Source organism: Haliotis asinina, chromosome 1 (assembly GCF_037392515.1).
Source record: "Haliotis asinina isolate JCU_RB_2024 chromosome 1, JCU_Hal_asi_v2, whole genome shotgun sequence".
NCBI lineage: Eukaryota > Metazoa > Mollusca > Gastropoda > Lepetellida > Haliotidae > Haliotis > Haliotis asinina.
In genome coordinates, this window is record NC_090280.1 from 38,170,163 (window position 1) to 38,183,292 (window position 13,130).

General features: G+C 46.9%; 1 protein-coding gene across 2 annotated transcripts in view; it reads left to right on the forward strand.

The window, feature by feature from the left end:
* Positions 1 to 9,065, forward strand: part of LOC137291067 (E3 ubiquitin-protein ligase TTC3-like) — a 44,264-nt gene extending 35,199 nt beyond the window's left edge. For both annotated transcript variants that reach the window (XM_067822347.1, XM_067822356.1), the window contains exons 35-37: positions 84 to 225; positions 8,127 to 8,315; positions 8,932 to 9,065. In XM_067822347.1, the coding sequence (XP_067678448.1) occupies positions 84 to 225; positions 8,127 to 8,315; positions 8,932 to 9,021 (421 nt within the window). In that variant the 3' untranslated portion in view covers positions 9,022 to 9,065. The remainder of the gene's footprint in view (positions 1 to 83; positions 226 to 8,126; positions 8,316 to 8,931) is intronic.
* The last annotated feature ends 4,065 nt before the right edge of the window (positions 9,066 to 13,130 follow it).

Below are 13,130 nucleotides of genomic sequence, written 5' to 3' on the forward strand. Positions count from 1 at the left end.
GAAATGAGTTGGAAATGAAAATTAAATGAATGTTACACTTTACTTAGTTTATTGGCTGTTACCTACTGTACTTTGTCCCCCAGGCCAGAGTTTATGGTTCTGATTCGGGAGTTACGTGAGTCCCGTGGTGGGTCACTAACAGGGATGGGGTTGGATGACATTGTGAAGCATATCACCAACACAGTGCTGGAGAGAGCAGGCACCTCCATGGGCTTCAACACACAGGTTTGTTTCAATGAGTTCACAACTTTACTATTAATAATATACATGTCATTGACACACATCCCCCTGAGCAGGCCCTTTCACAGCATTCCCACAAGCCATCTCACAGTCCTTGACACCCATCCCCCTGAGCAGGCCCTTTCACCGCATTCCCACAAGCCCTGTCACAGTCCTTGACACACATCCCCCTGAGCAGGCCCTTTCACAGCATTCCCACAAGCCCTGTCACAGTCCTTGACACAAATCCCCCTGAACTGGCCCTTTCACAGCATTCCCACAAGCCCTGTCACAGTCCTTGACACACATCCCCCTGAGCAGGCCCTTTCACCGCATTACCACAAGCCCTCTTACAGTCCTTGACACACATCCTCCTGAGCAGGCCCTTTCACAGCATTCCCACGAACCCTCTTACAGTCCTTGACACACATACCTCTGATCAGGCCCTTTCACAGCATTCCCACAAGCCCTTTCACAGTCCTTGACACACATCCCCCTGAGCAGGCCCTTTCACAGCATTCCCACAAGCCCTCTCACAGTCCTTGACACACATCCCCCTGAGCAGGCCCTTTCACAGCACTCCCACGAACCCTCTCACAGTCCTTGACACACATCCCCCTGAGCAGGCCCTTTCACAGCATTCCCACAAACCCTCTCACAGTCCTTGACACACATCCCCCTGAGCAGGCCCTTTCACAGCATTACCACAAGTCCTGTCACAGTCCTTGACACACATCCTCCTGAGCAGGCCCTTTCACAGCATTCCCACAAGCCCTCTTACAGTCCTTGACACACATCCCTCTGATCAGGCCCTTTCACAGCATTCCCACAAGCCCTGTCACAGTCCTTGACACACATCCCCCTGAGCAGGCCCTTTCACAGCATTCCCACAAGCCCTCTCACAGTCCTTGACACACATCCCCCTGAGCAGGCCCTTTCACAGCACTCCCACGAACCCTCTCACAGTCCTTGACACACATCCCCCTGAGCAGGCCCTTTCACAGCACTCCCACGAACCCTCTCACAGTCCTTGACACACATCCCCCTGAGCAGGCCCTTTCACCGCATTCCCACAAACCCTCTCACAGTCCTTGACACACATCCCCCTGAGCAGGCCCTTTCACAGCATTCCCACAAGCCCTGTCACAGTCCTTGACACACATCCCCCTGATCAGACCCTTTCACAGTATTCCCACAAGCCCTGTCACAGTCCTTGAAGCACAGACCCTCTTATTGTCCTTGAAGCACAGGCCCTCTCACAATTCATGACTAGTAGATAACAACACATCATTCTTTTTCAGAAGAAATCCTCCTTGGGGTACATATAAGCATTTTTATGTCCATTAAAAATCCCTACGACAGTTGTAACTATTTTTGATAATAAAATATTTACAAAACAAAAAACTCGTTTTTTGTCTTGTGAGACCACCCTTACAGGGCCTCCCAGGCCCCCCACAGCCAAGAGCAGGTAACTCTGGCCGTCTACCTCGCACCTCACTTTTCATGCTGTCGTTCGACTAGAAAGACGTGCGTGGTCCATTTAGATAGTTTGTGCTATCTACCTACGGAATTATGAGTGAGAAAGAGTCAGCTACTGTATGTATGGTTCCTTTTCTTTCGCATGGGCGTTACTTGGAATTTCTGGGCTGAAATTTTCATTCATAAATTGTTGTAACTTTAACGGTCGGGTCCTATCTTCCTGTCATGTGGCAGACAAGATGGCGGCCTTTATGGCTTCTTTTTAGTGCAGGAAGTATTTCGCTTGCGTCTCACTTATTCCTACGTGTTTCTTATTAGTATGTTTTACATGCTAAGATGTCTTAACCCATTTGTTCTTGTTTCAGTCAAAATGGGTATGTTGATTTTAAGACTGTTAGTCTTTTTCATAGCATTACGCAATTATGTGTGCACACTTGTTTCTTGCATTTATCCGCTTATACTTTGTTGTTTAGCTGGGTTAAATGTATTTTGGCAATTTATTATCGCCTGTGCGTTTATATTTTGCATATTGTGTGTTCTATTGCGTATGTTTTCTGTACATCAGTTACCATTAGTTTGGTTCTGATTGTTACAGTTTCGCCTCTGAGTTACGTACTCCATGGGTCAAGCGGGCTAAGTCAGGGGATATACCCTCCTCTTTCCCTCTTCCCTCTTTTTCTCATACCCCCTACCCCGCACCGGCATTTGCAGCAGCAAACGTCGGTCTGGCACGGGATGTCCGATCTCTATAAGAAACAGGAGCTTGGCATCCGTTCCTCTGATCTTGGCGGTGGGGGATCGTTTGAGAGAGAATAGGGTGCACCCAAGCCTTGGGTTTAGACTCAGGCACGGGTGCTGTCCCTGTGGGAATGTCAGATCCAAGCTACTGCTCTGGTGTCGTTTTCCTCGCTGGCCCTAAGGATTCTGCACCGAGCACCGGCTCGGGTGCAGTTCCGCTTGCCGGCGCCAGTCCATCGTGTCTCGTACCGTTGTTCACCGGCAACCCAACTGGTTGTTCTCGAGCACCGGCTTTGCCGCCTGCCTCGGTTCCGCTCAGTGCATCGGGTGTCCCTGCTTCGGCAGCCGATCCCTCGGGGTCTCGGCACCCTGTTTTTTTCATTGAGTCAGGGGTTGGCCAGTTCGGACAACTTGACTCTTCTGGGTCTGTTGTCCTTGTTGATGGGTCCCTCGTGCGTCGGGGTTACCGGCAACCGAACTGGTGGTTCTCTAGCACCGGCTTTGCCGCCTGCCTCGGTTCCGCTCAGTGCATCGGGGGTCCCTGCTTCGACGGTCGATCCCACGGGGTCTCGACGCCCTCTTTCTTCGGCGAACCAACGGAGGCCGATTTGGAGCTTTTCGCTCGGATCGTCCCCGGGGCATGTACCCGAATGGATCGCGGTAGCACTGACGCCGGTGGTCATTCCATCGGAAGCACCCGGTTCCACGGAATTTCGTCTTCCTGGGAAGCGTTTACTCGGTGCAGGGTAGCCAAGATCCAGCTGCTCAGATTACCTTCGCTCTTTAGCGAAGTTGTTATATAAAGAAATGCCGCAGGTGGTCGTCCCTTCGGACGCCACCGATCCCGCGGAGTTCGTCTTCCTGGGGAAGTGTTTGCTCCGTGTGGGGTGGCTGAGAGTCAATTGCGTATTTTACCTTCACTCATCAGTGAGGTAATTAATCCGCTCCTGTCATGTAGCCGCTTGCGTTTCGATCTCCCGGAGCTTAACCGCCGCTACTCGATGGGGGAGGATGCGCTGTTTGACCCTCCCGTTGTCGACGAGTGCGTGTACGCCTCGATCGCGCTTGGGGGTCGTCTGGCCACAGCAAGGCGTCGGCTCGTCAGGGTCGCCGCTTGCCGCCTTTTACCTCATCGAACCAGGTGTTGCGCTCGGTTTACCGCTCCTTTGAGGAGCCATATCGGAACGCCGTGCAACTACTTAAGGTTGCGGTGCACTCAGTCTACCTCTCTGTCCTGCAGAGGCAGCTGGTGTCACAGGTGGACGGGGACGTGGATATTTCCTCGTTAGAGCGGCAACTTACAGAGGTGCATTCACATTTGGCGCGCGACTCAATGAGTTCTTGCGCGAGTCGGATGAGGTGTGCTGTGATGAGCCTTCGTGGGTTATGGCTGTCTGTCGCCAGGTATTTACCGGCTACACAGCAGGCACTGCTGTCGCATTAGTTAAGGAGGCTGCGGAGGCAGCTAGTCAATTCAAGGACTCTAAGCCCTTGCTTGAACAACCCTCCACCTATCGCGCGCAGCCTTCGGTCCTCAGCTCAAGCTATCCTGCGACTCAGGTACTTCCGGAGCCCTCAGTTGTCCCGTTGCAAGTGGCAATCTCTCTGCCGTCGGCCGGGACACTTTGCCTTCTACCCGAAATTCATGTGGGTGGTCGCCTCCCATTATTCCTCCGGGAATGGGAGAGATTCATGTCCAATCCCTGGGTCCTGTCCACACTCAGGGATGGCCACATGCCACAGTCGAAGCGAGAGCCTCCTCCTTCTACCGGGATTCACTGCACTCCAGTGCCGAAATCGCCAGAAAAGGTGGCAATCCTCAGTGCTGAAATTCAGTTTTTACTGGACAAGGCAGCCATAGAGATGGGGACAGGAGAATAAGAGGTTCAACTCCACTTATTTCCTGGTGACCAAAAAGGATGGAGGATTCAGACCCATTCTAAATCTCAAGGGTTTGAACAATCTGATAGAGGTGCCGTCTTTCAAGAGACACTGAGGTCAGTGATCTCGTCTGTGGAGGCAGGGGATTGGCTTACGTCAATCGACCTCAAAGACGCCTACCTCCATGTACCGATGCATCCCGAGTTCAGGAAATACCTTCGGTTTTCCTTCGACGGGGTTTGCTACCAGTTTCGCATGCTCCCCTTCGGCATCTCCACAGCGCCATGGGTGTTCACCAAACTCATGCTAGTACCAGCTCAGGTCGACAGGGCGCAGGGCAACTTTTGTTTCCCGTACCTGGACGACTGGATCCTCAGAGCACTCTCCCAACACCTAAGTCGAGAATCCACAGTCAGTGATGGATATTCTCTCCAGGTTAGGTTGGGTTATCAATCTAAAAAAATCAGAACTGGTGCCGACGCAGGATCTGGTTTCCTTGGGGGCGAGGTTCGAGACAACCCGAGGGGTGGTTTCTCTGTCCCAAGAGCGCGTTATCAAGGTACAGAGCATAGTGTTACGGTTCCTACAGTCCCCCATGGCCTCGGCACGAACGTGGCTTCAGTTGCTAGGCAACATGGCGGCGACGGTAGACGTAGTTTGGCGTGCACGTCTGAGAATGAGTCCCATTCAGCAGGCGTTAGCACAACAGTGGTCCCACTCGGAGTGCTACGAGAAGAATCTGGCTATTCCCCAGTGGTTGATACCTCACTTGCGGTGGTGGACAGATACCGGGAATCTATTCAAAGGTTTACCTCTGATGACTCCGGTACCGTCGCTCACAGTTCAGACGGATGCCTCCCTCACAGGGTGGGGAGGTGTCCTAGGCGACCTCACAGTGTCGGGACTATGGTCCGAACACGAGGCGACCTTGCACATCAATGTGCTAGAGTTGAGAGCTGTGAGGTTGGTGTTCGAACGCTTCGTGGATCAGGTTCGAAGCCGAGTGGTTCGTAGCCAAGTGGTTCGTAGCCGAGTGGTTCGTCTAGAGATGGACAACCAGACGGCGATGTCCTACATTCTGAAGCAAGGCGGCACTGTGTCTCCGTCGCTCCTTCAGGAGGCGTGGCAGTTTCTGCTATGGTGCGATCAGTTCAGCATACGGGTTATGCCTGTCTATCTCCCAAGGGTCGACAACGTGCGTGCAGATGCGCTCTCACGACGTGTTCTAGCTCCCCACGAGTGGTTGCTCGATCGGGAGATATTCGGGATTATCTCCCAGGTGCTCGGGTCGTTCCAGGTGCATCTGTTTGCCTCTGGAGTGACAAACCAGATTCCGTTTTTTTTTGTTCTCGGATTCCGGATCCGAGAGCGATTGCCGCCGCCGCCGCCTTCCAGCTGGACTGGACAGACAGGGTCTTGTAGGAGTTTCCACCAATTCCCCTGATTTCCAAAGTTCTGTCTCAGCTTGCCACCCAACCAGAGCGGCTACTAGTGCTTCTCTCACCTCTGTGGCCGTCTCAACGCTGGTTTCCGGTAGTACTCAGGTCGCTAGCGCAACCGCCTGTACTATTACCAAGGCGACCGAACCTACTATCCCAGGACGGCCAGCCTCACCCCAATCCCAGGATTCAGTGGGTGGCATGGCCACTGTCCGGAATCGTCTCCAAAAGAGCGGAATTCCTGCATCAGTTGCAGACACAATTCTGGCTTCGTGGAGGGATTCCACGTATGTACAGTAAGAGGATAGATAGGCCTGTTATGCGCGCTGGTGTGGAAACAGAGGGATTTTCAATCCCTTTTTTCTTCGACTATAGTTGAAGTATTGGAGTTTTTACAGTCTCGTTTAGAATCTGGCTTAGCCGCTTCTACGATTCGATGCTACTCCACGGCTATTTCAGCCTTCCACCTACCCGTTGAGGGTGCCTTGTTGGGACAATACCCCCGGGTACAGCGTTTCTTGCAGGCGTGGACAGACTGCGTCCGGTCGTGAAATTTGTCTAGAGTGTTGGGATGGGTGCCCACTCCTCTTGTTCATAACTTGGCCAACCTGTCGTTCGTTACAACTGTTAAGTTGAAAAACGGCTTATTTAGTGGCGGTTGCGTCTGGTGGACGTGTTAGCGACTCACACGTCATATTTTCAGACCCGGAACTATGTTCCATAAGGATCGGTTAGCATACGCTTATCGGATTCATACCGCCCAAAGATCGATTATTAGCTTCGTATTACTGCGCCTATCGATCTACCTGTGTTTATGCTGCCTGCGTCGTCTGATAATACATACGGTAAGGCTTATGTATTGGACGTTCTGAAACCTTAAAAGTTGTTTTAAGAGAATAGCCCTACTCCGTAAGGAGAAACAGCTATTTTGCTGTTATGGTGGTGGCAAAGCTGACTATCCGGCTAGCACACAGACGGTATCCCGATGGATTGTATCGACAGACTACAAGGTCTGTTTACATAAAGGCTTCTCTCCCCAAGAGGGGTTGAAAGCTCACTCAGTGAGAGCAGTGGCCATGTCAAAATCGTAGGCCGCGGCTCTGCCCATTGTGGGGATCTGCTCAGCGGCTATTTAGAGTCGTCCGAGCACGATCATCCGTCATTACCAACTGAACACACACTCATGAGAGCGTGCTCAGTTTGGTCAGTCAGTTCTCTGCAGTAAACAGAATAGCTCCGCTCAAGCTGATTAAGCTTTGTCAGGTGACTATATCTGTTTGCACACGGTGGTGGGTGACTATCCATTCCCATTTAATCGGCGATGTTAGTCCTGCCCCCTTTGGCTGGGTGCCTTACTTTGCTTTCCATTTCCCCGCTTAGCTTGCTAGTGCAGTATGGACAGGGTTCAGTTTGGCGAGTGTCCCGTACGTCCAGGTCTCCAAACTTTGATTTGGGTGGGCAGGGTTTGTGTCATATGTTATTTCCCAAATTCTAGCCAATGGGCATGTAAACTTTGACAAGCAGGTCCTCATCTTTGTCACGCCCCCGCCTTGATTGACCTCAGCGGTCAGGTGACCAGGTCGGTGACTATTCTACTTCCGTGTGGTTGTAGATTCGCACTTCGATCAAATGGACTGTGCTGTCAGACAGAATACCACTCCCTATTGGTTATCTTTGGGAGTCTGTTTAATGCTTATATGTACCTTAAGGAGGACTTCTTCTGAAAAAGAATTATACAAACCTGTAGAGGTTTTGAATTCTTTGAAGAAAGTCCTCCTTGGGGTACGGCCACCTTCCTCCCCTCATTCTGTCTGATACGTTCAGCATGAAAAGTGAGGTGCGAGGTAGACGGCCAGAGTTACCTGCTCTTGGCTGTGGGGGGCCTGGGAGGCCCTGTAAGGGTGGTCTCACAAGACAAAAAACGAGTTTTTTGTTTTGTAAATATTTTATTATCAAAAATAGTTACAACTGTCGTAGGGATTTTTAATGGACATAAAAATGCTTATATGTACCCCAAGGAGGACTTTCTTCAAAGAATTCATAACCTCTACAGGTTTGTATAAATTTTACCACATCTTCTGTACTCCTATTTTGATGCTGTGCAGTGTTCGGATATTTTGAAAGGGTGAAATGATGTAGACTCATGTGAAGCATACTCCTTACAGCTGAAATGCTATGGTACATTATTGCATCATGGCATGATCATGTGTATGAGTACAAATGTGGAGAGGGGTGTATATGCATTAAATTGAAGGTCACAGTGAATGTTTTTACGGTCAATTTTCGGAAATGTTCTTGCAGCACTGCCAACTGATGTTGAGGTTCAAATTCAATGTTCACACACAGTAACGCAGTATAATTGCTCCACAGACTCCGACTGCTCCACCTCCTGGCCTCAATAGCACCTGGGGTCCTCAACCAAACAGTGGCAGTGGTGGCAGCAGATACAGGCAGCTGGACCTTTTTCTGGACGAGGAGAACCCGTGCGCCATCTGCCATGATGAGCTGGAGGCCCAGGAGACACAAGACCTTGAGTGTGGACACACTTTCCATGTGGAGGTAGGGCTATAGCATATGCAGGGGTCTCTTCATACACCCAGTAGCTTTGATTTTGGAAAGCCGATGATGGTGAAATAATTTTCACTGTTGTTGCATTGTTTTCCATAACAGAACATGCTCTAGAAGGAAATCTGTTCTTCTTGATCTGACGTTACAGATTGGTAAAAACTATTTCTTGGAACATTTACTGTAGATAAATACACATTTATATGATATTCTTTTAGTCTTTGACAATTTTTGGGGGGTATTTGGTTAGTTCTGATGAAACTTTTGATTTTCTAATGTAGCATAATGTAGATCGTGTTTGAGATACAGAAATTGTATATGTGCTGATATCTGAATGCTGTCCTTGCTTGTACCAAAAACTAGTGAAAATCTGGACTAGGCAGTAAACCATGCTTGTCATACGAGGCAGCTTACGGGATGAGTGATCAGGCTTGCAGTCTTGGATGAGATGTCATCATATCCCAGTTGTGTAGATCACTAGTTGTATCATCCAGACTGGATTATTTACAGATTGCCTCCATATAGTGGGAGCATTACTGCATGCTATGTAAACCTAAACTCACACACTCACTCTTGTACCAAGTGTGGTAATGATCTCCTTGTCTTTCAGTGTATTCGGACGTGGTTTAAGGAACAGAGTACCTGCCCTAACTGTCGTGTCCATGCATTGCTACCAGACGACTTCCCTACCCTGAAATAAGGCATGCCTTGTGAACAAATATTTTTATAAAAGTCTTTTTTTGTTGTTGTTTTTTCTGTTGGTATTTTTTTTTTTTTTTTTTTTTCCTTTTTACCTCTTGCAGGATGTGCTACAGATAAAGACTGTATGACTGCATAATGCATGTACATATAGCATACAGACATAGCATCGAACATACAGAAGGTGTATGCAGATATTTCATAACCTGCTTCATTAGAAACTTTATGCAGGCCTACACAGTATACAAACATATATAGCATGTACTGAAACACTGCATAATGACGTAAAATAGCCACATGGATTTTATAACATTGACATATTTTTCCTTATCCTGACTCATGCTTAATTGCTTACTCTCCTCATCCTAAGGTAGAAGGTAGTGGAACACCTGAAATCCCTTGACGTTCCCCTCTAAAAGAAGCAGACGTAAAATCACACTCCCCATGTATTACCTCCCTTTTCCCTCTCCGTATCACCCAACAAGGGCGGCTGGAGGCACCTGGGGTCCCGTACACGGCAATAAGTCTTTAATTCTTTCGGTTTTTATAACTAAATTTGTGCTATATACAGTTTTTGGCTTGAATATATTTGTTACTATTATGCAATTATGTATTTATTGTGTCTATTTCTAACATGTATTTTGTCTTAGTCTCAGTTGATGAACTCATGTTTTCAGTGCAGATTACGGCTGTCCACGGTTGACCCGCACATACTTTGCCCAGCGTGTAAACCTTTATGTTCTGCTCATATTCGTGTATTTTGATTTAAATTGTCTGAAGCAGAAATCTTATATGCACAGACTGTTCACAGACATGCTAGAGATAAGCAACGTCGGCTTGCATTAGTCATGTCTAAATCTAGTGAAATAATGTCGGGTAACCGTTTAATTGTTGGTGCTGAGATTCATTCCAGCAAGACGCCAGCCGTATCTCCAAGATTGTGTACAGGGTCGGGCGAGTCCCCTCCCAAGACTCAGAAGAGATCATCTGTTGAGACAGGACCGTCTCAGACTAAGGAAATTAAGAAGTCAAAGTCGTGATCTGCAAGATCATTGTAGTATCATCCCTCACTGATAAAGAAGTCATTCAGGGAGGAGATAGTCTCCTTAGATGAACGTCAATATTTGACGAGTCTCCGTTAATGATACGGAGTGAAGACACCATGCATCGGACATCGGCAACTGGATTGACACCGACGGCATCTTCAACACCTCAGAACTCATCTCAGCTACAACAGACATGCAGATGTCCACTGCATTCAGGGCATCATAGACAACTCTTCAACACAGTCATCAATGCACGCACCGCATGCATTCGATGCAGGCGTCTTCATGCAACAATTTACAATGCAGATGATGAACCTCATGGAACGAAGATTGGAAGAGGAACGAAGATTGGAAGAGGAAAGACGACTGCACTCGTCAACGATGTTGACTTTGAATCAGTGAGAGCATTCTCGACTGGCAGTCACGTCTGATCATGAAGAGTAGGTGCATGCACACACGCACTCCAGAAGATCCAGGTCCCGATCATCAGATCACAGCACAGAGAAGGATATACCCACGTCGAGTGAGTGCACTCACGCGAGTAACTATACTCGGGTGAGTGACGTCACACGCTCATGTGAGTGCATTTGTGGATGGACTCGTCAGCGGAGAAGGTCTCCTTCAGTCTCCCCTATTCATAGAAGACGTCGTAAGCAGTCATCCTCCCCTTCAGACTTATGACTCACGCAGTTGGGATTGTCGGCGATCTATGAATTCGTCTTACTCTAGGAAGAGTGAAGTTAGACATCAACGTGAATTATCACAGGAGGAAGTCTTATTTTCGGATTTGGAAATCACATCATGGATCACAGATGGTTTAAACCTGGCTTCCCCATCTGAGGATACCACTGAGCTCAACACACACAAGATGAAGAATGACGACATTGATACATTAACATTTCCACTGATGCCTCCAGTATCTACAATACCTGAGACTTTGTTGCAACTAGTTTCGATTGTTATATCTTGATATTTAGTTACATCAGAAACTAACAAGGCACTACATATATTAGTGTCATCACATACCAGTCAACAAAACCTTTTTTCAACTGGATGTGATTCCCCCCAAATCTGCAACCAATATGAGAAGAATAAGACTGAATTATTGCCGTTACAATTTCCCTTAGCTGGGGGGAATTATTGAATGTAATTTTTCCCGTTGGATTCTGTAGGCAATTAGACATGAGTCAGGATAAGGAAAAATATGTAATTTTCTGAATAAAACTTATCCTGACTCATGGCGAAAGCCCTCCCAGCTGCCCCTCACAGATACACTGAATTCTCGCATTCTCATGTCGGGCTATTACAGGAGAGAGTGAAGTATCATGGCAGTCAGCTGACCACATGGACACTAAAGGGAGGTAATACTTGGGTGAGTCTGATTTTACGTCTGATTCTTTTAGAAGGGAACTTCAAGGGATTTCAGCTGTTCCACTACCTTCGACAGGAAGAAGAGAGTAAGCAATTAAGCATGAGTCAAGATAAGTATGACATTGTGAGTTGTACTCAAATGTAACACATGCTAGCACAAGGCAGAGGCATTATAAACATGTGATAACACATTATGACTTCTTACACATATTTTGTAACACATGCAAACACAATGCAAGGCATGTAACACAATGGCACAGTGAACATACATGTTATTTCACAGTGTGACTCAGTACACGTTTTCTAACATGCTGACAAAGCAGAGACATATAACACAATGACACACTACAGAAACATGTTATAACACATTTACAGCATAGTGACATGGCATAATAAGTGACTATCACAATGTTTGAAGATGTATTTTATGTTACAATTCCACAGCATGCCACTGTGTTATCCAGATATATTTTTGTTATATTTGTGTTGAGGTGAGTGATAAGATGTACTTATGTCGTTATGCTACAAAAACATTCACTCACTCTGAAGCAGAAAAGATAAGTTCAAGGGACATCCAAGGTGACAAGGGTCAATAGAACAGGGATGAACCGTTTCAGAAAGTGATCTTTACAGGGACTTTAACACTGAGGTTGTTTTGTACAGTGGAACACATGAGTAGAATGGGTAAGTTCTGGTTAAGACACAAAGGTCTGAGATGGAAATAGTGGGGAGATCAAACCCCATGTGTCATGTTTTCCGTGTAAATGTCTTAATGTTATCTTGTAGAGACTTTATCCGAGACAGGTGATGCTGACATGTTCCAGAACCCTGGGTAGTTATATGGTTACCATGATACACTAGCTAGGAAGTACAGAATAATGTAAGATTCTGTTGCGGGACTGGTCTACAATAGACTTGGCACTAAGATCCATTTCTTAAAATAATCTCAGTACTAATTTGTGCCCTAAAACACAATAGTCTTAAACGCAACGTTCATTTCAAAAAAAAACATTTCAAATCTTAGTAAATCTGGTCTGAGCTGTACAATAGACACAGCAGTAATATCCAACTTTGGAATGTTATGGAATCTATGTGCTAAGAACCAGTTTTTGATTAGAAGACAATGCAATCCTAGTCATGCTTTACAGTACTTTTGTGAAGGGAATTTCACAATCTATGGTGTGTTTTATATATGTTGTTATACATTTAATGTTGTATGTCCTTGTTTGATGCAGTTCAAACATGCTTTGTCCTCTATTTTTGTCATCCAGAATTTACATATGATGATTTTGTCGCAATAAATATCTTAAATTCATTTTGATATGTATTGTTTTGAATATAACAGTGAAGATTCAGGTTAGAAATAGCCCTCAATAATCCATGCCTGTCATAACATCGTAGATCGATGTTAATGTTGTTGATCACTGGATTGTGTGGTCCAGACTCGATTTTTTACAGACTGCCATGATATAGCTGGTATATTGCTGAGTGCATGGTGAAACAACAACCAACTTAGTTGATCAGTCCTTGTATCCTGTCAGATAGAGTAACAAGAAGTAACATCCAACTTGTTGTGGTGCTACAATACTCAACTTTACTGACAAGGAAGCTATGAAGCATGTTCAGTCTCACAGTCCAAAGGTTTTGACACAGACCATCTCAGCTGACTGCAAACTAGTGGGATGAAGTTCAG